The 27,792-nt window shown below is 47.7% G+C and overlaps 1 protein-coding gene across 2 annotated transcripts in view; it reads right to left on the reverse strand.

Annotated features, from left to right (window-relative positions):
• The window catches only part of LOC147727491 (alcohol dehydrogenase E chain-like), a 523,815-nt gene that overhangs the window by 65,750 nt on the left and 430,273 nt on the right, over positions 1–27,792 (reverse strand). For both annotated transcript variants that reach the window (XM_086961567.1, XM_086961568.1), the window contains exon 7: positions 10,120–10,255. In XM_086961567.1, the coding sequence (XP_086817693.1) occupies positions 10,120–10,255 (136 nt within the window). The remainder of the gene's footprint in view (positions 1–10,119; positions 10,256–27,792) is intronic.

Genomic DNA, 27,792 nt, shown 5'->3' on the forward strand with positions numbered 1-27,792 from the left:
CTATCTTTCACCTTTCTGCACCTCTGCTCTTTTGTGCCTTATTTCTGCCCATTTTCCCTTTCTCTCCCTCTGCTCCTTCACTCGTTTTCACTCGTTTTTCTACCCTTTCTATCTTTCACCTTTCTGCTCTTTTCTGCATCTCTGCTCTTTTGTGCCTTATTTCTGCTTATTTTCCCTTTTTTCTTTATCCCTTCTTTCCTCCCTTTACCATTCCCGCCGCTGCTGCCCCCGCGGACCCTCCCCCCCCAGCGCGACCGGCCCAATCCAGCTCCCCTCCCCGCTCCCGCTTCCCAGCTGTCCAGCCCTCCCCGACCCCTACTTAATGGCGGCCGCGGGCGCGCCGCTGGTGCACCGAAGGCGCGTCAAAGGCAAGCACGTCTGCGCCCGTCTGCGACCCGTCCGCGACCAGCACCAGGAACCCTGGGCCTCTGCCCCGCCAATGCTACGACCCAGCAGCACTCCACGCACTCAACCAAGGCTGCAACAACAACTGCAAGCTAGCATCACCAGCCGACACCCATGGACCCTTCAGCTGTCACCGCTGCCGGCACACCTGCAGCACCGCCAAGAACACGGATCCAGCACAACCCGTCCACAAGAACACAACTGAACCGAAGACCCTGCAATGCATCCTCCTTAATGTCCGATCCCTCCACAAACACGCCACAGAAATCTGGGACCTCCTCGTGATTCCGCCGCAAGGTACCGACGGACAGAGCGGTACCTTATTCTTCCGAGCAGTTGCCGGGTGAGGTGAGGTCCACTTCCCACACATCGTTGGGAAAGTCCTATTGCATCAATAGAGCAATACCAAGAAGATGTGGTAGGATGGTCTTGATTGATCACTCTTATCTTTATTTTTCATTATTTCATCACTTATGATAGTGTCCTTGCAGTAGCAGGAGCTTGGCCCTGACGAATGCCAGTGACTTTTCACAATAATGGCAGAAACATGTTGGCCCCTTTCTAGATCGCTTTGGATCTCTACCAAGCAAGTCCAACAGTGATTTTTTCACACTGTTATTACACTATTTTTTAATCTGACGTCCAGGCAAACACTAATAAAGGTCATTGTTTGCTTTGATAGCCATTTTAATACACTTCACTTCACTTTATATTTTTGCACTGCACACATCAGCCCCACCCTATGTACTAACAACTGTGGTGACCTTACCTTAGTTCTGTTATGCGTCGCTAAAATACAACTGGGCGACCGCACACAGACTGAGGTTCGGAAGTCCTACATGATGAGGCTCCGCCACTAGGTGGGCTGATAGGACTTAATCAGCAACAGTTGATAGTCTTTGTTTAATTTACTCTGTTGTGCAATTACACCAGTGTTAACTGATATATCTCAGCACCACTTGACCTACAGGCTTTGTTGTTATTTGAGTAGTTACACAGGGGGTATTAGCCTGTTGGGTCGTTAAACACCTCCCTCGGACCCTCTCTTACGAGTTGTTATATTACCTCCTCGACAGCACCACCCCAGATGTAGCATTCTTCACCGAAACCTGGACCAACACCACCTCGGGACCGGACATCGCCATCGGCATCCCCCAAGGATACAAGATCTCCAGGAAGGACCGCCCCACCCACCCAGGAGGAGGAATCGCCGTCGTCCACAAATCCAGCCTCCGCCTGAGCACACTCCCTGACGAGTCCACAAAACTGATGGAACACCTTCACTTCAAGATACTGGCCAGCCCCACCGCCGCCCTCCGAGGAACCCTCATCTACCGACCCCCTGGACCCCGCGGACCCTTCGCCAACTCCATCACGGACATTATCTCCCCGCAGGCCATCGCATCTACCAACTACACCCTGCTGGGAGACCTCAACTTCCACCTCGACAATCAACTGGACCCCAACACCACATGCCTCCTGGACAACCTCCACAACATTGGACTCCGCCAGATCGTGACCAAGCCCCTGCACTCAGCAGGACACACCCTCAACCCCCTCTTCACTACAGGAAACTCCATCAACTTCAGCCACACCACTGAACTCCCATGGACCGACCATCGTTGCGTCCACTTCACCTTCAGAACACCCACCATCCACAGACACCAGCACCTGCTTCCACAAAGAAATTGGACCAAAATCACCGATGACCAGCTCACCTCCTCACTCAACAACTCCACCCCAACCATCGCGGAAAACGACGACCCCAACACCGCAGCCCGAACCCTGCATAGATGGATCTCGGACAGCACCAACACCATAGCCCCCCTCAAGAAAAACAACAATACCCGTGCCAAGAAAGCCAGATGGTTTACCACCGAACTTCGAGAGTCCAGGCGCACATGCCGCCGCCTCGAAAAGACCTGGAGAAACACCAAATCCACAGAAGCCCACAACAACTTCAGAGCCGCCACCAACGCCCACCATCAACTCATCAGAGAAACGAGGAAAAAAGCAATTGAAGACAGAATCTCCACCCACGCACACAACAGCAAGGAACTCTTCAGCATCATCAAGGAGTTCGCCCAACCCACCAGCGAGTCTACCGGCATCCCTCCCTCACAAGACCTCTGCGACAAACTCAGGATCTTTTTCCACCACAAAATCAAGAGCATCTACGACAACTTCGACGAAGACAACCAACACACTGAACCCTCACCAACCACCCCGACACCCGGAAACCAGCGATTGATGACTGGACAGCCCTCACCACCGAAGACACACTGAAGACAATGAAGTCAATCCACTCAGGGGCCCCCACGGACCCCTGCCCCCACCACATCTTCAACAGAGCAGCCAACACCATCGCACCCATGCTCTGCCACACCATCAACCGCTCCCTGGCGACCGCCTCGTTCCCCGACGACTGGAAACACGCCGAGGTCAACCCCCTCCTGAAGAAACCCTCGGCGGACCCCACTGACCTCAAAAACTACAGACCCATCTCCCTGCTCCCGTTCCCAGCGAAAGTCATCTAGAAAGCCATCAACAGCCAACTCGACACATTCATTGAAGAACACAACATCCTCGACTCCTCCCAATCCGGCTTCAGAAAAAACCACAGTACGGAAACCGCCCTCCTCGCCGCAACAGACGACATCTGCACCTTACTGGACAAAGGACAAACAGTAGCCCTCATCCTCCTCGACCTATCAGCGGCGTTCGACACAGTCTCCCACCGCACCCTAATACGCAGACTCTACGATGCAGGAATCCAGGACAAGGCCCTCGACTGGATCTGCTCCTTCCTCTCCGGCAGGACGCAGCGGGTCAGACTCCCCCCTTTCCTCTCGGACCCCACACCTACCACCTGCGGAGTCCCCCAGGGCTCCTCCCTCAGCCCGACGCTCTTCAACGTCTACATGGATCCACTTGCCCCCATCGTCAGAACCTACGGACTCAACATCGTGTCATACGCAGACGACACCCAGCTAATCCTCTCCCTATCCAACGAGCCCAACACCGCCAGACGCAACTTTTGAGAAGGCATAGAAGCCATTGCCAAATGGATGAAAAACAGCTGCCTACAACTAAACACTAACAAAACAGAAGTACTCATCATGGGCCCAAACCCCGATGCCTGGAGCGACACCTGGTGGCCCAGCGCCCTCGGAAACCCGCTAACCCCCACAGACTACGCACGCAACCTGGGAATCATCCTGGACTCTGAGCTCAAAATGGACGGCCAGATCAACTCTGTCTCATCTTCCTGCTTCCACACCCTCCGCCTCCTTCGTAAGACCTTCAAATGGATCCCCCTCGAACACCGAAAGACAGTCACTCACGCCCTGGTCACCAGCAGACTCGACTACGCCAACGCACTCTACGCCGGAATAAACAAAAACCTCATCCCCAAGCTAGAGAACATCCAGAACGGCGCCGCAAGACTGGTCCTCAACCTGCCAAAACACTGCCACATCTCCCAGCACCTGCACACACTCCACTGGCTCCCCGTCGAGGCGAGAATCACCTTTAAGATGCTCACCCACGCACTATGGCCCTCCACGGCACCGGACCAGCATACCTGAACAGCCGACTCAAATTCCACGCACCCCAAAGGACCCTACGATCAGCCCAGCTTTCCTACGCCGTGGTCCCACGCACCAGAAAGACCAGATCGGGAGGCCGTTCCTTCTCCTTCCTTGCGGCTAAAGCATGGAACGCCCTTCCGCTCCACCTCAGACAGACAACATCACTCCCCATCTTCGCAAGAAACCTCAAAACCTGGCTCTTCGACAGACCCCCTCCTTGATGGAATGAAACCTGCATCCCCCTTCCCCCCCCACCCCTAGCGCCTTGAGACCCTCACAGGTGAGTAGTCGCGCTTTGACAAACTCCTGATTGATTGATTGATTGATATGTCATTGGTTCTGCCTCTAAAGATTGCTGAGTTACTGTCGGCAAGTCAATGCCTGACTTGTTTTCTCGCCTTTTACCACCCAGAGTGGATTATTGTTTAATGGAACTTGGTTTTGGGTTGACAACACTAGTAACCTTAGCCACATCACAGGTAAGAGCTTTCAGAACCAGAGAAATCGTTGATAATGATTGCTCTTCAACCCTAATTTGATTGTTAGTTAATTTCAAGATTGGAGACAGGACTGACTGCATATATGACATCAAGACTGAGATGGGAACTTCAGAACTAGAAAGCTGAGAGAAGGGATTAAATAAAATGAGATAACAATGCCCTGCATTCCACGACAGAAGAATATTTTCATAATTTAAGATCAGTTGACAACAAATTATCATATTAAAGGTTCCCAGATTCTTTCATTTAACAAATTCACTACTGAGTCATCAAAAGAATGAGATGCATTGAAAAAAGGTAAGTAAAATGTCAACAGCATGAATTGCCTTATAGCATTATCAAGAGGGCTTCCTTTGATTAAAACCCTTCTTTCAGGTGAAGAAAGATCTCAAGCAATGAACAGTAAAGTACCCGTACCAGGGGAATCCGGTCTTTTCAGATCTTTAACTAGCGCAGGGCCCATCACTGCCTTACCCTTACCCTGACTTATAGACCTAATTACACCCTCTAAGATAGGGAAGTAGTCGGATAGTGGTTGTTTTCTAAGAATGAAAATTGCCCTATTTAAGTGATCCTGCCCACTTGCGTGAGTGCTCAATTAACCCTCCGATTCACCAACACTTAGTGGGGCTTCATTGATAATTTTCCACTTTCGAAGCTCCTTTGTTGCCATGTTCAATCCAGGAGGAATAAATAAATTGGCACAGTAGATATACAATAAATCCTTGACATCAGTCCAAGGTGTGCAAATAGTAGGAAAGCAGCTCAGCCAGACTTACTTCCTCCCTCCTAACAATGCTGTTGCTGCCACCGCCACCACCCAGTGAAGCTGTATAAATTCTGTAGATTAGAGACTAATTTAGATAACATTTTAAGAATTGTATACTCTATATAAACTAACAAATTCCAAGAATGCTCATTAAGGAAGCCAAAGAGGATTCCAGAGTGTCTCCAAAGTGTCTCCAAGGTGACTTGCAAGAAATCCGCCCAAACACCCAGCAAAGCAAAAATATTATGAAAATGGGCGATATGGCACCCTCAACTTCATGCCATGGTGCTGCAGGAGCTCCGCACCAAGAGCCCTGCACAAAGCCCTACGAGCCTGTAAAGAACATGAATAGGGGGACAGCCACTCATGTCCTGCCTCATGCTCACTACTCTTGTCTCCCTGAGGGGGCTGGATACAGTGACCGAGATTCAACTGCAAGTTCAAGGCTCTGACGGACTCCCCAGACATGGGCCAAACAACTCTAAACAGCTTCCTCTTCCAAAGGGAGCAAAGACAGGAGCAAAGATGAGGTCAAACAGTCCAGTGCCAGTACAGTTTACCAGTCATGGGGCTGTAGGCAACACACCTGTGTTTTCTGCGTGCAGCAGTTTAGCAGTTCCAAATTACTTCTTCTGCTATACCGGCTTTGGAAGCCTTGGCGGCTTCCGCTTCTGTGACGTCCACAACCGCTCTGAATCTCCAGCAGCTCAATCAGTGGGTGGGCACAAGCAAGAACAGATAGGATGAGCATGACATGACGTACAGGAGGAGGAGCTCCAATGCAAATGTGTGTAGATTGTTCTTTTCCAAGGCCTAGGGTGATGTGATTTATTCTATATATTATATAGTACAGGTCCAATCATTCTGAAACTGGTGACATGAACAGGGAGGACTGGCCCAGCAACTGTAAGAAAGCCGATATGGTGAAATATAGCCTTTGACTGTAACCATATCAATTCCTTACGGGGCTAGTGATTAAACAAAAAACAAAACCTCCTCAGATAAGGGTGTGGAGAGAGGATCAACATGTCTGGCAGTGCATCAAGCCACAAACATATCCCATCTGTAGGCCTATATGGCCTGAGCTGTGGGACGCCAAGCTGACAGAATGACTTTGCAGACCTCTGAAGTGAGGTCAAAGACTGTCAGCTGCTACCCCTCAAACCCCATTCATGACGGTGGAGCATGCGCAGATTCAAGTGCAAGACCCTGCCCTGTTGCTGTGACAGGAGATCCTCTCGAAGGGATAGCATGATCTATGGACTGATGCTCATTCTCAGTAGTTCTGGATACTATACTCTCTGTTCCCAATCCAGAGCCACAAGAATAGCTTGAGCCCTGTCATTCCTGATCTTCTTGAAAACTCTGGGCAGAAGTGGTATTGGCGGGAAGGTGTACAGGAGACCTAATTTCACCTCAAGAAGAAATGGGTCTCCTAGCAGATCCACCTTGGAAACTCCAGGACACAGACGTGTTTATATTGCACGTTCTCAGCGGTGATGAATACATCTAACCAAGGTCCTCCCTAGTTACAGAACAGGCTTTACACCACCTCCAGATAGAGACATCATTAGTGATCCATAAGGTATCAATGGTTGAATTTTATGGCTTCAACTTTAGGACGTCCGTCAGGTGTTGAATGTCCTGACATTCCTGCCATGTCCAGAGACACAAAACCTCCTGGCACTGGGTCCACTACCCCACCAGCCCTGTTTGTTACAGTGCCACATTGAGATGGTGTTTTCTGGTAAAATCAGAACTAGCCTTCCATTGTTAGAAGGGAAGAAGGCCTTCAATGCTAAGCGGATCACTCTAGATTCCAAGACCATGATACGGAGCTGACACTCTGCTGGAGACCAGAGTCCTTCGATCTCCACCTCTTCCAGATGGAGTGTCGCATCTATCACCACTGTGAGCTCTGAGGGTGAAGGCAGGGGGGTCTCCTGCTGATCACATCATGGTTCATCAGTCACCACTGCAGATCATTTGCATTGTGACTTACCTGGTATAATGTATGCAAGGGGGGCGTATTGACGCAAGGAAGGGTCATAGAAGTGACGCAGTGAAATCTATGAGATTTCACTGTGTCACTTTTAGGACGCCGTTGCATCAAAATCTTGCGCCTGCCGAACAGCAGGTGTAAGACTGACGCAGGCCCTTTAACATGGGGCTTGCCCCATGTGAAAGGACGCATTGCTGGAGTTGCGTCACTTTTGTGACACACTCCAGCAATGCGTCACTTTTGCGCTTACAGATACGTCAGAAATACTGACGTATCTGTAACTCCTTGCGACATGATGCGTCATACATTAAATATGACGCATCAGGAATGTCGCAAGGAGTGCACACTGAGAAGTGACGTATCGCTGCTTTCACGCAGCGAAGCCTCCCAGCTTCCAAGACGAACTTGCCAAACTGGGCTAATTCCATTGGGACCACATTAGTATGAATGAGCATCAGAGCCTATCTGCATGTCCTTGTTCGTGCTGCAGGAAGATTGGCCTTAGGTAGGTTCGCCTCTGATGTAGCGGGCCCAAGCAACAGCAATGTGTGCTGTTGGTTCAGAGCAGTATTGACACCGTCTGCATTGCCCATGACCTTGGGACAAATTCTTCCAGTGGGCCCTGTATTCCCATATAGGCATTGTGAAAAGTCTGGTTTATAGTATGTTCTTTAAGGCTTGTCTTCCAATGGCTGCTTTCAGATAAGGTTGATAATGGGTAACTTTGTGTGATATCGCAAGCCCCTCTGCTCCTCTGGCTGTTCTGATTAGTTTTCTGTCAAGCTCTCTTGATTCCTTCTTGCCATGCTCTTTTAAAATGTCTTTTAGTGAGAGTAGAGTTGTGAGTGGATCTGTTGTGTATGCCGAAGTAAGATTTAGCGTAACTCAGGCCTTACCCAGATAGTTTTTCCCAGCTACTTTTTATATCCAGGAAAGATTACGTTCTATGCACCTCGCAAGGACCTTGGATCTTCCCTGGTCACCCAGTGATGGAACTTAAATATATATTTTTTACACTCAATGTCCATATTCACCAAATTATTCTCAAGAAGAATCAATAAGCGCCCAGTGCTTTTTGGGATGCTAAATATTTTCCTGTATGAAGCTGTGCGACTGCGTTCTAATGACTCAGTGAGCATACGGGGAAAAGCACGATGGCCGTACTTTATTGTGGGTTGTAATTTTACCCTTACATTACATACATTCCTGTTCCAGTAACACTTGCATTCCTCTAATGACGATGTTATTAAAGTACAGTGTTTCTTGGGGTTGCTAGAACTTCAATCAATCAATCAATCAATCAATCAGGAATTTGTAAAGAGCGCTACTCACCTGTTTGGGTCTCAAGGCGCTGGGGGGGGGGGGTCGCTACTGCTCGAACAGCTAGGTCTTGAGTTGTTTCCTGAAGGCGAGATGGTCCTGGGTCAGCCGGAAGTGGGTGGGGAGGGAGTTCCATGTCTTGGCTGCCAGGTAGGAGAAGGATGTTCCTCCGGCGGTGGCTCTGCGAATTCGTGGGACGGTGGCGAGGGCGAGGCTGGCGGAGCGGAGTTGGCGGGTTGGTGTGTACAATGCGAGGCGGTTGTTGAGGTACATGGGGCCCGCGTCGTGGAGAGCCTTGTGTGCGTGGGTGAGGAGTCGGAATGTGATTCTCTTGCTGACGGGGAGCCAGTGCATATCTTTCAGATGGGCAGAATGTGGCGGGGGATCTCCAGGATAAGTCTTGCCGAGGCGTTCCGTATGCGCTGTAGTCTTTTCCGGAGCTTGGCTGTGGTTCCGGCGTAGAGGGTGTTTCCGTAGTCCAGGCGGCTGGTGACAAGGGCCTGGGTGACCGTCTTCCTGGTTGCGGTGGGGATCCATCGGAAGATTTTTTGTAGCATGCGCAGGGTGTTTAAACAGGATGATGAGACGGCGTTGACTTGCTTGGTCATCGTGAGGGAGGAGTCCAGGATGAAGCCCAGGTTGCGTGCGTGGTCTGTTGGTTTGGGGGCGGTGCCCAGGGCAGGTGGCCATCAGGAGTCGTCCCAGGCAGAGGGGGATGGTCCCAGGATGAGGACTTCCATCTTGTCTGAGTTCAGTTTCAGATGGCTGAGCTTCATCCATTCCGCAACGTCATTCATTCCTTCCTGGAGGATGGCTCTGGCGGTGTCCGGGTCGTTGGTGAGGGAGAGGATCAGCTGGGTGTCGTTGGCGTAGGAGATAATGTTGAGGTTGTGTCTGCGTGCGATGGCTGCAAGGGGGCTCATGTTGACATTGAAGAGGGTGGGGCTGAGCGAGGATCCTTGCGGGACGCCGCAGATGACTTCGGTGGCCGCGGACCGGAACGGGGGGAGGCGGACTCTCTGGGTTCTTCCGGCGAGGAATGGGATGATCCACTCCAGGGCCGTGCCTTGGATTCCGGTGTCGCTGAGGCGTTGTATCAGGGTGTGGTGGCATACCGTGTCGAAGGCTGCTGAGAGGTCCAGGAGGATGAGGGCGGTGGTTTCCCCGTTGTTGAGCATTGACCTGATGTCGTCGGTAGCTGCGATGAGGGCGGTCTCGGTGCTGTGGTTTGCTCGGAAGCTGGACTGTGATGGGTCAAGGGATCTGTTTGTCTCGAGGAAGACAGAGAGTTGTTTGTTGACCGTCTTCTCGATGACTTTGGCAGGAAATGGGAGGAGCGAGATGGGTCAAAAGTTCTTGGGGTCCGTGGGGTCCGCGGTGGGTTTTTTCAGGAGGGCGCTGAGCTCGGCATGACCCATGTAGATCCTTTTCATTTTAACTCTCTCCAATGTAAATGTAAGCAATACAGTTCCTCCATGTGGAGACATTGACACTGTCAGCGCAATTTAATGTAATATCATCTCACTGGCCTACCTCCCAAAATAGCTCCTTTCAAAGTGCGCCCTGTGAGCAGCAGCATAGGATCGAAGGAGAACTGGGCATCCAAGGGTGCTACTCCAACAATCACAGTGGTTCCAAATCCATAGTGTGAAGACTTCAGGGCACTGACCTGAAGGAAAAGAAAAAGAGCATCACATTGATGAAAATAACGGTTACACAATGAATAGGTTTAAGCAATGAAAAGGCTGGACCAGCTTTCCTTCTTCTAAAATCAATAAACTGAACATCAATCAGATAAGTGTGCAAACATAACCTATTGTTGTTGCTATAACCTTCTACTTACGAATGACAAATTAAAAATGTTCACAAATGTTGCATGCAAGAGGACCATTCAGCAAAATATAAAAAGTCTCCTGTAATCCCCTTCATTTAAAAGTGCAGAGCTAAGGGGTTGACTGGGGCAAGATGGCGTTTGCTTAGAACGCCACACTAGACGTCCCCTGTGATGGCAGCCCTAACAGTAGAATGAGGGTGAAGTAATTGTATTCCTACCTGGTGAAAAGGAGGGGGATATGTTGAAGCTGGTTCACTGCCCAAATCCAATCAATTTTTGGCTCCAAGGCAGCATATCGCACCACGGACCACGGGTAGTTGTGCCAGCGGTATTGCAACTGACTGGCAGTGTCTTAGGGACTATACGTCAGAGGATCAAACAGCGTTTCACATCAGAAATACCAATAAAAGCGAGCAAGTCTGCAAAGGAGCGGTTGGAGACTTCAGCTCCGGTATTGGCTTCTGCACGCTCATTGGTTCAGCCTCGCTATGGTCTCTCAGCCAGTTAGACGTAGGATGTGGCTGCTCCCACAGCGGGGGAGTATCAGGGCACCTGGGGCAGAAATACATTAATTAATCGGTGGGCTGTGGACCCCCGGACTCTGGGACCAGCACCTCCTTGGGGATAATTTGAACAAAAGAGGAGGGCCTGGCCCCCCTCCAGGAGCCCTACATGGCCCTGGGGACTAAAACCCACCCACACCCCTCCCCCCCGGACCAGTTACAACAATGTCGCGGGGTGCCAAAAAAGATGCTCTCGCTTGCTGAAAGTAGAGCAAGTGTCTGTTTACCTGCCTGCTGTGAAGCAAGCAGGGAAACGGACATTGCTATAGGATCCAGGGTGCTGCATATTCAGCAGCTCCCTGGGTCAGTAGGTGCCTTCAGGCTCCCCCAGCCCCCAATGAAGCGACCAGGTCCCGAGAGTATGGGGTCTAGAAGGCAGCGGGCCCCCTCCCCATTTTAAAAAACAATATATATTAAGGCCCAGCCCAGGGGATGAATCCTGGGGCCTAAATTGGCCTGGGGAGGGGGCCGCCTGCCCACTCCCTTTCTAATATAAAAAATATACTAAGACCTATCCCCAGGGTTTGGGGTCCCGAGCCCAAAAGTAGCCACGGGAAGGGGGCCGAGCATAACCACCCTTTAAAAAAAATATTAATCATTTTTAAAAAGGGGAAGGCCCTGGGGATGATGTCCCCGGGCCGAAAATGGCCTGGGAAGTGGGCGTTTGGCCCCCTCCATTTCTATTATTATTTTTTTTAAATAAAGGTCGGGCCCCAGGATATGGGATCCCTGGAGCAGAAATCAGCCTAGGAGGGGGAATACATGCCCCCTCCTGTTTTTGTAATATATTTGTTTTTAAAAGGGTCAGGCCCCGGTGATGGGGTTCCCAGTGCCCAAAATGGTCCAGGGAAGGCCTCCTGGCCCCTTCCTTAAAAATAAAAATGAAAAGCCAGCAACTAGCCAAAATCCCCACCCCCCTTTCTCCACTACTCTGCAAAGGTGCCTCCTGGTTGAGGGATAAAGTCTCCTTGGCTACAGAGGGTCGATGTGGCAAACAAGACCACCTGGTACCACCAGTAAGCCCCACACAGGGGTATTGCTGAGAGGTGGTCAGAGGCCACACTCCCTTCCTCCACCACTCTGCAAACAAGCCTCTCCGTGCACTGCTGGTGGGGGATGAGGGCCCCTTGCCTCCTGATGGCCTCAGGACTTAAGAGAACTTCTTCCCCCAATGAGTAGTGTGCCAGGAGGCCTGTTTGCAAAGTGGTGGAGAAAGGGGGCATGGTCTCTGATGACCTCTCAGTAGTCTACCTGTGTGGGTATTACTGGAATTAACAAGAGGGCTAATTGTCCCCCAAGGACCATCCAGAGCAAAGGTGACTTCATCCACCAACCAGTAGTGCGCCAGGAGGCCTGTTTGAGGAGTGGTGGCGAAAGGGGACGTGGCTCCAAAACCCTTGTAGCAAACCCACTGTGTGGGACTTGCTGGAGGTAGCAGGAGGGGTGGTTTGCCCCCAAGGACCCTCAATACCCAAGCCAAGGGGACTTCATCCCCCTACTAGTAGTGCAACAGGAGGCGTGTTTTCAGCATGGTAGAAAAAGGGTGTGTGGCCTGCTATAAGATTTCAGCAAACCTGCTGCGTGGGACTTACTGAAGGAAATAGAAGGGGTAATTGACACTTTGGGAGGAAACTACTCCTTCTGTTATCTCCAAAAAGTCCCACACAATGGGGTTGCTAAGAGCTCTGCAGAGGCCATGCCCCTTTCTCCTCAACTCTGCAAACGCAGCTCGTGGTGCACTGCTAGTTCGGTGATGAAGTACACTTTCTGCCTGAGGGACCTTGGGGGCCAAGGAGCCCTCCTGTTACATCCTGAAAGTCCTACACAGAGGAATTCCTGAGAGCTGATCGGAGGCCCAGCCCCCTTTCTCCACCACTCTGCTAAACATGAATACTATTAAAAAAATAGAAATTCACTGAAAAAAAACCAAAGGTAACAGGGACATAATAGTTATGAAATGGAATTTAAAAAAACATAGAAATTCAATTAAGAAATACAAAGGTTACAGAGACGTTATACTTAGACTCAGGTTTCACTTGCACAAAACCAAAGAAACTCAGCAGTTATAGTTAGCTGAGCTAACTATAATGCTAGTCCCTGCAATACACTGCTTATGACACACACGACATGTTCAGTGGAATCACTGATGACATCCCAAATTACATCACTGATGATATCATCCACAGAATCTCTGTCGCACCAACTCACATCCCAAAATAACCTTTCATACACCCACTCCAACTTCCACATTACCATTCTCAAAAACATTGACACACCCATACCAGTATTTACACACCGACTCACTGATTCATAGATCTAGATACACATCCACTCAGTCTCCCATACAGCCATTCATACACCAACTAACTAATAACGCCACTGATATATCCAAACAAGCACACATAAAGCCACTCACACACTGAGTCAGTGGCCCATAGAACTACTCACCCATACAGTCAATCACCCACCCACTTACTTGCTCATACAGTAACTAACATGTAGTCACTCACCTCTACAGTCACTGACACAAGCACACATTCACCCATACAGCCACTCTCACATTCACTCACTCCCCCATATGGTCACTCTTATGCCACATCACTCACCTATTCTGTCTTTCCCATACCCAGTTACTCACCCATATACCACTGACACATCCACTCACTCACCCACATAGCCATATATATACTCACTCACCCATACAGCCTCTAACACACACACTCACTAACCCATACAACCACTGACTCACCTACTCACTCATCCATACAGGCAATCAATCATACCTTCACCCACACACACAGACACTTAGACACCCATACAGGTACTCAGACAACCAATCAATCACTGATACAGCCACTCGCGTACCCACTCACACACCATATAGCCACTTAGGGCCTGATTCACAGAATGAACTTAAGACTCAATCCTAAACTTACTACTGTTTTGGTATGCACAGATTGTACTTACTACTTTTGGTATTCACAGAATGAACTTACTACTTTTGGCATTCACAGAATGCACTTACTACTTTTGGTATTCACAGAATGAACTTACTCATTTCGGTATTCACAGAAGTTAGGACTCCTAGCTTTAGGACTCCTAAATGCCTTCTGTGAATACTGAAAGGCCTAAAATTACCATTTTTCTCAATTTAGTAGTAGTAAAGTTAGGACTCCTAACTTTAGGACTCCTAAATGCCTTCTGTGAATACCAAAAGGCCTAAAATTACCATTTTTCTCAGTTTAGTAGTAGTAAAGTTAGGACTACTAACTTTAGGACGCCTAAATGCCTTCTGTGAATACCGAAAGTCTTAAAATTAGGATTTTTCTCAATTTAGTAGTAGTAAAGTTAGGACTACTAACTTTAAGATGCCTAAATGCCTTCTGTGAATACCGAAAGTCTTAAAATTAGGATTTTTCTCAATTTAGTAGTAGTAAAGTTAGGAGTCCTAACTTTACTACTACTAAATTGAGAAAATCCTAATTTTAAGTCTTTCGGTATTCACAGAAGGCATTACTGATTCGGTAAAAGGAACATCTGGATGTTCCTACATATCCACCCCTTAGATTTACCGATTTTTAATTACCGAATCGGTAGAATTCGGTAATTAAAAATCGGTAAATCTATTTTACCTACATCTGGGCCGGAGTATGAGTTACTATCTATATGAATAAATAAAGTGATATTTGTATAAGTGTGTAGCTGTGTAAATGTAAATATGATACATTGTTTGCAAAAGTGAGTAGGATGAATGCATAACTGAACAGAATGTGTGCTGGTGTGTAATGTCAATATAGGTGTATAAGTATATTTGATAGTGTTCTATTGATCATTGACAGCATCTATGAGTGAATCTATAGGTAAGTGAGTAGATGTGTGTGTAGATCTAGAAATCACTGAGTAGGTTTTTAGATACTTGAATTGGTGTGTCAATGGATTCAAATATGATACTCTGTATTTTTCAGTGAGTGATGAAAGGGTATACTAGTGTATGATGAGGTATATCTGATTGTCACATGGATGATGTCATTTGAGATGTCATCAGTGATGTCATCAGTGATGTCACTGACCATGTCATGAATGATCCAATATATGAAATCATCACCAGAGGATTGCGGGCGCAAGAGTTACAGTTAGTACAACTAACTATAATGGAGGAATTTCAATGGTTTTGTATGAGTGAAATATCCAGCTAACTATAACACCCCTGAAACCTATGTTCTTTTCAATTATTTTCTAAGGTTTTTTAAAGGATAATTCCTAACTATAACCTGCCTGAAACCTATGACTTTTTTCAGTGAATTTCAAAGGTTTTTTAAATGATAATTCCTAACTATAACCTGTCTGAAAACTATGGTTTTTCCAGTGAATTTCAAAGGTTTTTTAAATGATAAATCCTAACTATAACCTGCCTGAAACCTATGGTTTTTTCAGTGACTTTCAAATGTTTTTTGAATGATAATTCCTAACTATAACCTGCCTGAAAACTATGTTTCTTTTAGTGAATTTCAAAGGTTTTTTAAATGACAATTCCTAATTATATTGTTGACCACTTCCCCATATTTTCAACAAGAAACAAAATCTACAATGCTACCTAAAAAAACAGGCAATAGTTCCACTTGCCACTAAAAAATTTACATCAACATTTAACTAGTGTAAGTACGTCGACTATGTTCTGTGTGAGTTACATCCAACTCACACCCATATTTAAAGAGCAATTTGTGATAGAGATGCTAATTATACACTTCCAACACCAAACAAAATCACAATACCCAGCGCCACCACCACTGCAACCACCCCTCCTAACCCCTCCCCCCTACTAATACACAGGCAGCACAAAACAGGACAACAGATCTTCCCAAAGTAGTATATCCCCTCAACAGCACACTAGCTCAATGTTCAGAGATGTGGCAACCAACTATGAATAAGGGAAGGAACTCCCACATTAACAATAATGTACACAATGCCAAGACTACAGGTGAAATGCTATACACAACTCACTATAGAAACCAAAACGTTTCCGTGTGTAGATATACTATTGATACGTGTAGTGTACTGCATAGTGGACGCAATCCTATTATCTCAGACACTGGGGAATATTTTGGTTATGTAGCTGTGTTCCCCCCCCCCCCTTGAAGCAGAAGTGGAGTGGGCTGGTCCAACGTATGTAACGTCAGCGTAAGACTATAAATAATTAGGCTATGCCTTGGGCGTGGTTCACTTCTGCAAAGAGAAGAGACTCCACCACAGCAAAGGTCCTCACCCTGCCACGTGGCTGCCGCCATGACCTAGTGCCTCCTCGCTACAGGCCCATTGCGAACTCAGCACCACAGCACTGCAGACTTATGTTTGTATCGACTACTGCCTTCGATCTACAGTGCGGACAGCAAGGTCCACAACTTAAATTCAGCTTTGGATCTACACTACGAACATCATTGAAGATAGCTTTGATTTATGTAAGGCAGAGACAATTGTACTCTATTTCCTCAGACTTAGTTAAAATAAGTGACAAAAATTCTTCGTAAATATCTGTGCTGACTACTGCCTTCGATCTACAGTGCGGCAGTAGAGTTTACAACGTGATACCAGTTGCGGATATGCACTACAGACAACATTGAATTCAGTCTCCATTTATTTAAGGCAGGGACAATTGTACTATGTCATCAGATTTTGTTAAAGTATGTGACAAAAAAGCATTCGTCAATATCTGTGTCAACTACTGCCTTCGATCGACACTGAGGACAGCAGAGTTCACAACTTGAATTCAACTTTCCATGTACACTACGGACAACATTGAAGTGAGCCTTGATTTATGTAAGGCAGAGACTATTTTGTTAAATGATGCAACAAAAAATATTCCTCAATGTCTGTACTGAGTACTGCCTTCAAATGTACAATGCGATCAACAGAGTTCACTACTTGATACCAGTAGCACATCAGCACTACAGACAACATTAAATTCATTCTTGATTTATTTAAGGCAGAGACAATTGTACTGTGTCCTCAGATTTTGTTAAAGTATATAACAAAAAAAGTATTCCTCAATGTCTGTGTCAACTACTGCCTTCGATATACACTTCAGACAGCAGGGTTCACAACTTGAAATCAACTTTGCATGCATACTACGGACAGTAAGGAATTCAACCTTGATTTATTTAAGGAAGAGACAATTGTACTGTATGTGTTCTGATTTTGTTAAAATAACTGACAAAATAACTGACAAAATTCATTCGTCGATATCTCTGCTGACTACTGCCTTTGATTTACAGTGCGGACAGCAGGGTTCACATCTTGAATTCAGCTTTGAATCTATACTACGAACAGCATGAAATGTAACCTTGTTTTTTTTAAGGTAGAGGTAATTGTACTTTATGTCCTCAGATTTTGTTAAAATACACAACAAAAAGAATTTCCTGATGTTGGTGATGACTACTGCCTTCGATCTACATTGTGAGGGCTCACACTTCAGGTAGAATGACGATTGTACATGACGCATTCCAGTACATAAGAGACATTATACCACTGCAACCCCGAACCTTGAATCATCGCAGGGTACGCACATGCTGAGTTCTTTTGGTACCACTAACTCACTGCACCACAAGTCATCTCCCCATAGCCTTATTAAAGCAGAATTCGCTAGTCCAAAAACATTGCTCACAGTGCAGCCGCCCTGCATTACACATTATTGCAGGGTACGTAGAAGCTCAGCGCCAAAGATACTACTAACTCAGTGCACCATAAATCATCGGCAAGAAGAGTGAACAGTTTTATGTCAGGAATGAGGCATACTATTACTTTTGAATCAAATTCATGCAGAATCCAATCGACAAAAGACATTACTCAAATTACTGTGCCCCCCCGACCACGCATCATCACAGGATACATACACGCTTAACATCAAAGGTACTAGTAACTCAGTTGACCAAAAATCATTATCACGTGGCCTTACTAAGGCACCATTCACAACACAAAAACCATTACTATCAGTACAGCCTGCCCGGACCACGCATCATCGCAGGCTCCACAAAACCTTCTTGTTTTAGATACCACTAACTCAGTAGAAACCAAACTAAGTATAACACCTATCAAACCCTACACAATATCTCTTTATTATTCTTCCTTGAAAAAGTTAGTTTATATCACTTATATATTTAGTTGAATAATAAAATGCACGCTGCATTCATGTTCGATCTTCCTCTTCCACTATAATTGCCGAGGATGCATTCCACCCTAAGATCTACACTGCAGACAGCAGGGTATACAACTTGAATTTACCTTTGCATCTACACTATAAACAGTAGGAAATTCAACCTTTATTTATTTAATGCAGAGACAAATATACTGTAATTATTCAGATTTTGTTAAAATGAATTAAAAAAAAACATTGTTCTATAACTGTACTGACTATTAGCTTCTATGTACACTGTGCATAGTAGGGTTCTCAACTTGAGTTTACTTTTTCATCTACGCTACAGCCTCAATTTATTTAAAGCAGAGAAAAAATAGTGCTGATGCACTGCTAGTATGTGCAAGCACCTTAAATAACTGCATCATGTGAACTATGATAACAAACAATTTACAAGATTGGCCAAAATGAACCTCCACCACCAGCAATACCAAGTACCTCTGGGGTATCACCTTCAACATCGCCACCAGACATACGTCCCCAATTTGTGAAAGTTACAATGCACTGCGTGAAGAGGAATTGTGTAATTTGTTATGAGGAGGAATCAGTACACCTAGTTTTCACAGCAATTGATAACCATCGATGCTTTTTTTCCCCCCTCAAAGTTCATATACTCCAGTATGCAACAGAGAATGATTTAATTGCAGCCCGGTCAGACCACGCATCATCGCAGGGTGAGCAGACAATAAACACCAGACGTACCACTAACTCAGAACACCGTAAGTAATAGCAACGTGCCCTTGTTAAGGCAAAATTCAATAGTCAAAACACATTTCTACCAGTGTGGTCTACCTGGACCACGCATCATCGCAGGCTCCACACAAACCGCCCCTACCTCAGTCCACCACAACTCATGAACTCTTTACGACGGAATCTTCTGTGGATTATTTGACATATAATGCTCCTACCTTGGCACCCCGCGACATTGTTGTAACTGGTCCAGGGGGAGGGGTGTGGGTGGGTTTTAGTCCCCAGGCCCATGTAGGGCTCCTGGAGGGGGGCCAGGCCCTCCTCTTTTGTTCAAATTATCCCCAAGGAGGTGCTGGTCCCAGAGTCCGGGGGTCCACAGCCCACTGATTAATTAATGTATTTCTGCCCCAGGTGCCCTGATACTCCCCCGCTGTGGGAGCAGCCACATCCTACGTCTAACTGGCTGCGAGACCATAGCGAGGCTGGACCAATGAGCGTGCAGAAGCCAATACCGGAGCTGAAGTCTCCAACCGCTCCTTTGCAGACTTGCTCGCTTTTATTGGCATTTCTGATATGAAACGCTGTTTGATCCTCTGACGTATAGTCCCTAAGACACTGCCAGGCAGTGGCAATACCACTGGCACAACTACCCGTGGTCCGTGGTGCGATATGCTGCCTCGGAGCCAAAAAATGATTGGATTTGGGCAGTGAACCAGCTTCAACATATCCCCCTCCTTTTCACCAGGTAGGAATACAATTACTTCACCCTCATTCTACTGTTAGGGCTGCCATCACAGGGGACGTCTAGTGTGGCGTTCTAAGCAAACGCCATCTTGCCCCAGTCAACCCCTTAGCGCTGCACTTTTAAATGAAGGGGATTACAGGAGACTTTTTATATTTTGCTGAATGGTCCTCTTGCATGCAACATTTGTGAACATTTTTAATTTGTCATTCGTAAGTAGAAGGTTATAGCAACAACAATAGGTTATGTTTGCACACTTATCTGATTGATGTTCAGTTTATTGATTTTAGAAGAAGGAAAGCTGGTCCAGCCTTTTCATTGCTTAAACCTATTCACTGTGTAACCGTTATTTTCATCAATGTGATGCTCTTTTTCTTTTCCTTCAGGTCAGTGCCCTGAAGTCTTCACACTATGGATTTGGAACCACTGTGATTGTTGGAGTAGCACCCTTGGATGCCCAGTTCTCCTTCGATCCTATGCTGCTGCTCACAGGGCGCACTTTGAAAGGAGCTATTTTGGGAGGTAGGCCAGTGAGATGATATTACATTAAATTGCGCTGACAGTGTCAAGGTCTCCACATGGAGGAACTGTATTGCTTACATTTACATTGGAGAGAGTTAAAATGAAAAGGATCTACATGGGTCATGCCGAGCTCAGCGCCCTCCTGAAAAAGCCCAACGCGGACCCCACGGACCCCAAGAACTTTTGACCCATCTCGCTCCTCCCATTTCCTGCCAAAGTCATCGAGAAGACGGTCAACAAACAACTCTCTGTCTTCCTCGAGACAAACAGATCCCTTGACCCGTCACAGTCCAGCTTCCGAGCAAACCACAGCACCGAGACCGCCCTCGTCGCAGCTACCGACGACATCAGGTCAATGCTCAACAACGGGGAAACCACCGCCCTCATCCTCCTGGACCTCTCAGCAGCCTTCGACACGGTATGCCACCACACCCTGATACAACACCTCAGCGACACCGGAATCCAAGGCACGGCACGGCCCTGGAGTGGATCATCTCGTTCCTCGCCGGAAGAACCCAGAGAGTCCGCCTCCCCCCGTTCCGGTCCGCGGCCACCGAAGTCATCTGCGGCGTCCCGCAAGGATCCTCGCTCAGCCCCACCCTCTTCAACGTCTACATGAGCCCCCTCGCAGCCATCGCACGCAAACACAACCTCAACATTATCTCCTACGCCGACAACACCCAGCTGATCCTCTCCCTCACCAACGACCCAGACACCGCCAGAGCCAGCCTTCAGGAAGGAATGAATGACGTTGCGGAATGGATGAAGCTCAGCCATCTGAAACTGAACTCAGACAAGATGGAAGTCCTCATCCTGGGACCATCCCCCTCTGCCTGGGACGACTCCTGATGGCCACCTGCCCTAGGCAACGCCCCCAAACCAACAGACCACGCATGCAACCTGGGCTTCATCCTGGACTCCTCCCTCACGATGACCAAGCAAGTCAACGCCGTCTCATCATCCTGTTTAAACACCCTGCGCATGCTACAATAAATCTTCCGATGGATCCCCACCACAATGTCATGGATTGGCAGCAGCGCAAGCATACAATCGCCACTAACCTTTGCTCAGAATGTCCGGCAGAAACGACGTCTGACGCTAAGTTCCCCAGTCCCTACCAGCTACGGATCTCACAGCGAAAGGATCACTCACTGTGTGAACACGTACCCAGCCGGGAAAGGGTAAGTGGATAAAATAAAAAACAGGTAGTGATGATTCCTTGGGATCCCTCTGGGTCTGGTCAAGCGGTGGCAGAGAATAGACAGGGGCATCCCACCTGGTCGAGGAAGAGTAAAGAATACAGTTATCACCACGTTCTCTGTGCCTATGAATACCACTAGCCCCAATACCTTGGTTCTGACACTCACCAGAATCACACACCACCCAGGCTCGTAAGGAACAAGCAACGGAACTCTTGCAGGACAGACAGCCCTATGACTGCACAGGTAGGAATGAATCCGGAGAATGGCTAACTTCCCTTTAGCTCTGGAGTTCCGGACTGTTGCATGCAGCGGTAAAAAGTACATATACTGTGACGGCTGTTACTGCACAAGCCAAACACTACCGTTGTCCAAGGAAGTGTGTGTATAAACAAAAACAAATAATCATCAGAAGAAATGAGTCTCTGTCTCTTTTGCTAGGCAATTCCGTCCGGGAACACAACAGGAAACTACATATCCCAGAATACCTCTCTGGAGAGATGCGCACTGAATGGAGGCAATTCCGCATCTTAACTGCAGACGCGTTCACCTACAGAGACCTCCTATGAATGAATACGGTCCAGACAATGTCAATAGCACTGTACCAAAATCACTCCCTCACTATCTATGGTACAACACGAACACAAGGTTTTTTGCAACGGAAGCGAGCCCGCTTCCAATTGCCTCAGTACTTATCGGATCCTCGGGAATGCAGGCAACAGGTTTCAAGACGGCTTCGGCTCCTCGGTAATCTTCAGGCTTCTAGCTGAAATCCGGCGGGGAACACCATCCGCCATTCCTACAGCCTCCGGATTGATTGACAAGCACCTTCCTGGAGGAAGGGAGGTGCTTAAATGAACTAGGTCCCGTGACTCCGCTGACCTGTCCCTTGGCCTGCTGGTTAACGTAGTTTATTCGGCCTGTCCTGCACACACTCCCAGGCACACACCATCGACGGGACTTTCCCAGATGACCTGTACCCCGCCCCCTGGACCCAGCAATCGCTACAGAACCCCCTCTCGAGGACTGCCGACTCGGCGGTCGACCCGGTCTACCCGGATGCAGGGCATGGAAACGCTCAACCAACTCCGGACAGTGCAGATTACCTACAGGTTCCCAAGACCGATCTTCAGGGCCATACCCTTTCCACTCCACCAAATACTGGATTCCGCCCCTTACCATCCTGGAATCAAGAATAGAGTGCACCTCATACTCTTCCTGTCCGTCCACCTCAATAGGAAGGGGCTTCACCGGGAGTCTCATACTGGGAGGGCAAGGGACAAGGAGGGAAACATGGAACACAGGGTGGATCCTCCAACCCTCCGGGAGCAAGAGTCTGACAGCAACAGGGTTAACCACTTCTGTTATACTGTAGGGACCCACATATTTGGGCTTCAGTCTGGAAGTCCCCTTGATGTGGAGGTTCTTAGTGGAGAGCCACACTTTGTCTCCCACCCCATAGCTCGGCTCAACCGCCCTTTTCTTGTCAGCAAAGCGTTTCTGCGCGGACTGAGCATCGGCCAGACTACGTCTTGCATCTATCAACACTGCCCTAAGATGTGCGTGATGTTCGTGGATACTAGGAACAGGGGAGCGAACAGGCCACTCAAAGGGAAGGATATTCGGGTGATGCCCATGGAGACAAAAAAAAGGAGAACAACCCAGTGTGGTGTGCACAGCGTTATTATATGCAAACTCGGCCATCCATAGCAGCACAGTCCAGTCCGTATCATTTTGCAGAGAGAAACATCGAAGATATTGTTCCAGCGTCTGGTTCAGACGTTCCGTTTTTCCATCCGTCTGAGGGTGGTAACTGGAGGAAAGTCGGGCATCGATGTTCAAAGTGGTGCATAACGCCTTCCAGAACCGAGACGTGAACTGAGTGCCCCTGTCGGTTATCAACACACACGGAAGACCGTGGGCCCTGACAATATGTTGGAGAAACACCTTTGCTAGTTCCGCTGACGTGGGTAACTCCGCCAGTGGTATAAAATGGCCCATCTTCGTCAGATGATCCACGACAACCAATATCACTGTCATCTCGTCACAAGGGGGCATCTCAACTATGAAGTCCATGGAGAGAGTATGCCATGGTTGGGGAGGTATGGGCAAAGGTCTGAGTAGTCCCACAGGTCGAGTATGTACGGCCTTTCCTTGTGCACAGATGGCACAGTTCCTGACGTAAGACCGAACGTCATCTCGTAATTGGGGCCACCAGAAGGAACGTTCTACACTAGCAATGGTTTTGTACATTCCCATATGGCCTCCCAACACTGAATCATGGGACCAAGCAAACACTTGCTGCCGCAGGGCTTCCGTAGGAATAAACAAGGCGGTACCATGATAGGCGAGGTCATCCTTTTCTAGGCGATGTTCCGGGTCTTCCTGTATCGATTCCTGCAAGTTCATCTCCGCAAGGGCTTCCTTCACGTCCTCTAGAAAGTCGTTTGAAGACAGAAGGGCTACGGATCCTGAGTTCGTCTCCGCTACCTTGAGAATCAAAGGTGTTTCCATTTCCTCGACTCTTTCCTGTTCTCCATCTTCTAAACGCGAAAGGGCATCTGCCTTTCCGTTTTGGGGTCCAGGTTTATATTTGATGATAAAATCATAGTCTGAAAAGAACAGGGACCACCTTAACTGCCTTGGAGTAAGGGCCTTGGCTGTCTTCAAGAATAGCAGATTCCTGTGATCTGTATAGATCTCTACGGTATGCACCGCTCCAAGGAGATAGTGACGCCATTCCTCACAAGCCCTTTTTATGGCTAAAAGTTCCTTGTCCGTGATAGTATAGTTAACCTCGCAGGGCGAGAGCTTCTTGGAGAAGAAGGCGACGGGGTGTATTTGGCCGGTAACTGGATGTCTTTGGTACAGCACACCTCCCACTGCATATTGAGAGGCATCGGTCTCCAGAATGTATGGCATTTGCGGATCAGGATGACGCAGGATGGGAGCCTGGGTGAACTGCTTCTTTAGATACTGAAAGGATGCAGCAGCGTCCTCACTCCATACAAAAGGAGTATTCTTCCTCAACAAACTGGAAATCGGTTGTATAATTTTGGAGAAATCCTTTATAAACCTTCGATAATAGTTTGCAAAACCGAGAAAGCCTTGTACAGCTTTAACGGTCCTCGGGGTGCTCCAGTTGATGATTGCTTCCACTTTGCTCGAATCCATTTGAAAGCCCTGTGCGTTGATTACATATCCAAGGAATGACACCTCCTGTACGTGGAACAGACATTTCTCCAGTTTTGCGTACAGCGAGTTCTGTTGTAATTTGCCAAGCACGGATTTCACATGCGTGACATGTTCCGAGAGGGTAGAGGAGTACAACAAAATATCATCGATGTAGACGATGCAATAGGTTTCCAGACACCCGCGTAAGACTTCATCCATAAAAAACTGAAACGCGGCGGGAGCATTGCATAGCCCAAAGGGCATCACCCTGTATTCGAACAAACCAAACTTTGTACGAAACGCTGTTTTCCACTCATCCCTTTTTTTGACGCGCACCAGATGATAGGCCCCACGGAGATCGAGTTTGGTGAAATATCTGGCACCTTTTAGTTGGTCCATCAGCACTGGTATCAAGGGGAGAGGATATCGATTTTTGATGGTCACACGATTAATAGCTCTATAATCGATACAGGGTCTTAATTCCGCGCAATCCTTCTTAGGAATGAAAAACATAGGGGATGAAGCAGGAGAAGTTGAGTGTCTGATAAATCCCGACGCTAGGTTCTCCTCGATGTACGCCTTCAGATACTGTGTTTCTTTTTCAGTCATGGCATAGACCTGACTGCATGGAATGTCGGCTCCTGGTATAAGATCAATCCTGCAGTCGTACACCCTGTGTGGAGGCAAGTGGGTAGCCTGTTGTTTATCGAACACAGGAAGGAATACCTGATAGTCCACGGGAAGCACGGTAGCACAACAATATCGGTCTTGTGAACATGCAGTTGCCAAACATACAGACGGTGATATTTCAGGAATGCAGGTAATAGAGGAATCCTGAGTACAAAGTTCCTGACAATAATCGGATGACAGTGTAATGGTGCGTGCAGCCCAACTGACTTTTGGATCATGGAGAGTTAACCAGGGCATTCCCAAAATGAGACAGAATTGAGGGGCGTCGATTAGATCGAACTGGATATGTTCCTGATGATTAGGACCTGTCTGCATTAGCATAGGACAAGTGTGGTAAGCCACTGGGCCAGATGACAAAACGGTTCCATCAACGGCTTTCACCAATTCCGGTTTTTCTTTTTTCTCACAGGCGATACCGATCTTCAGAGCGAATTCTTGATCGATATAGTTTCCGGTGGCTCCAGAATCTACCAGAGCATCTATATTCAATGCTTTTTGAGGCGTGACCCATAGGGTGACCGGAAGATTCATGTGCGCCACAGCTGGATGCAACGTATTGGCAAGTGAAGGGGAGATCGTTAGCGGCAAACAACCCAAGGCAGAGACCTCCTCCTGATTTGGGTTCTTCAGTTTTCCGTCGTTTTATCGGACTGTACTAGGGCTTGTGCCCTTGGAACGAGGGTCCTTTCAGGTGCTGCATTCCTTGCTCTGCATTCTTTAATAAAGTGTCCTCCTTTCCCACAGTACAAACATTGTTTTAGACGACGTCTTTTGTCTTTCTCCTCCTGTGTCAGGGGACCGCGAATCCCACCTATCTGCATGGGTTCAGGGCCTTCAGTTGTTCTGGCACGTTCTTCCGTAGGGCCTTTAAAGCGAGGGTAGAATGGACGGTTTTCCCCTCTCGTTCTGTCCCCCCTTCTCTCAAGGAGCCGATGGTCCAACTGAACTGTTAGATCTATGAATTCTTCGCAAGTGTCGGGAAGCTGTACCACTTGTGCCAGGACATCTTTTAGTTCCCCTCTAAGGCCTTGATAGAATAATGATATACGCTTAGCAGGGGGCCAGTCAGTTTCGACCACCAGCCTATTGAACAATGTAATGTATGATAACAAGTCCTGAGAACCTTGACGTATGGTGAGCAGTTCCCTATCCAGGGTCAACATATGGGATTTCCGATCAAAAAGCTTACGTAATTCAACACAAAAGGCAGGAAAATTGTGCAACACTGGGTCGTTTTTCTCCAACAATGGGATGGTCCAACTGGCAGCATTACCACCCATATAGGACATCATAAATGCAGTCTTAGCTGGGTCGTCCTGAAAAACCCTAGGTTTACAGAGGAAATGTAACCTACACTGATTCAGAAATGTCTCGAACTTTCGGGGGTCCCCGTAAAAGCGTTCAGGCGGGGCCAAAGAAACACCCACTGTCTGCACAACGTGAACGGTATGGACTGGATCAGTAGGGGGTGTTGTCGTAGTGGCAACTTGAGGAGGAACAAAAAACCCACCCCCTTCTGCTCCCAGAGGTGTAGGTGTTTTGGTGCCAGGAGGAGGTAATGTCGCGGGTTTTAGGTAAGGACTCCCCCCTGTCCCTTTTCGTGATAGACCTGCAACCTCTCTCCTTAACGTACCTACTTCTTTATACAGAGTCTGGTTTTCTGCTCTAGATGTAGTTACTTCCTGCTGCAGGGAAGCTAGGCCTTCCACCACGGAAGCCAACACGGCTTCGATATTCATCGTTTGGGCCGGCGTATAAACTTGGGCTTGTCAATCTGTCATGGATTGGCAGCAGCGCAAGCATACAATCGCCACTAACCTTTGCTCAGAATGTCCGGCAGAAACGACGTCTGACGCTATGTTCCCCAGTCCCTACCAGCTACGGATCTCACAGCGAAAGGATCACTCACTGTGTGAACACGTACCCAGCCGGGAAAGGGTAAGTGGATAAAATAAAAAACAGGTAGTGATGATTCCTTGGGATCCCTCTGGGTCTGGTCAAGCGGTGGCAGAGAATAGACAGGGGCATCCCACCTGGTCGAGGAAGAGTAAAGAATACAGTTATCACCACGTTCTCTGTGCCTATGAATACCACTAGCCCCAATACCTTGGTTCTGACACTCACCAGAATCACACACCACCCAGACTGGTAAGGAACAAGCAATGGAACTCTTGCGGGACAGACAGCCCTATGACTGCACAGGTAGGAATGAATCCGGAGAATGGCTAACTTCCCTTTAGCTCTGGAGTTCCGGACTGTTGCATGCAGCGGTAAAAAGTACATATACTGTGACGGCTGTTACTGCACAAGCCGAACACTACTGTTGTCCAAGGAAGTGTGTGTATAAACAAAAACAAATAATCGTCAGAAGAAATGAGTCTCTGTCTCTTTTGCTAGGCAATTCCGTCCGGGAACACAACAGGAAACTACATATCCCAGAATACCTCTCTGGAGAGATGCGCACTGAATGGAGGCAATTCCGCGTCTTAACTGCAGACACGTTCGCCTACAGAGACCTCCTATGAATGAATACGGTCCAGACAATGTCAATAGCACTGTACCAAAATCACTCCCTCACTATCTATGGTACAACACGAACACAAGGT

The sequence above is a fragment of the Lissotriton vulgaris genome, chromosome 3_1 (genome assembly GCF_964263255.1).
Source record: "Lissotriton vulgaris chromosome 3_1, aLisVul1.2, whole genome shotgun sequence".
NCBI lineage: Eukaryota > Metazoa > Chordata > Amphibia > Caudata > Salamandridae > Lissotriton > Lissotriton vulgaris.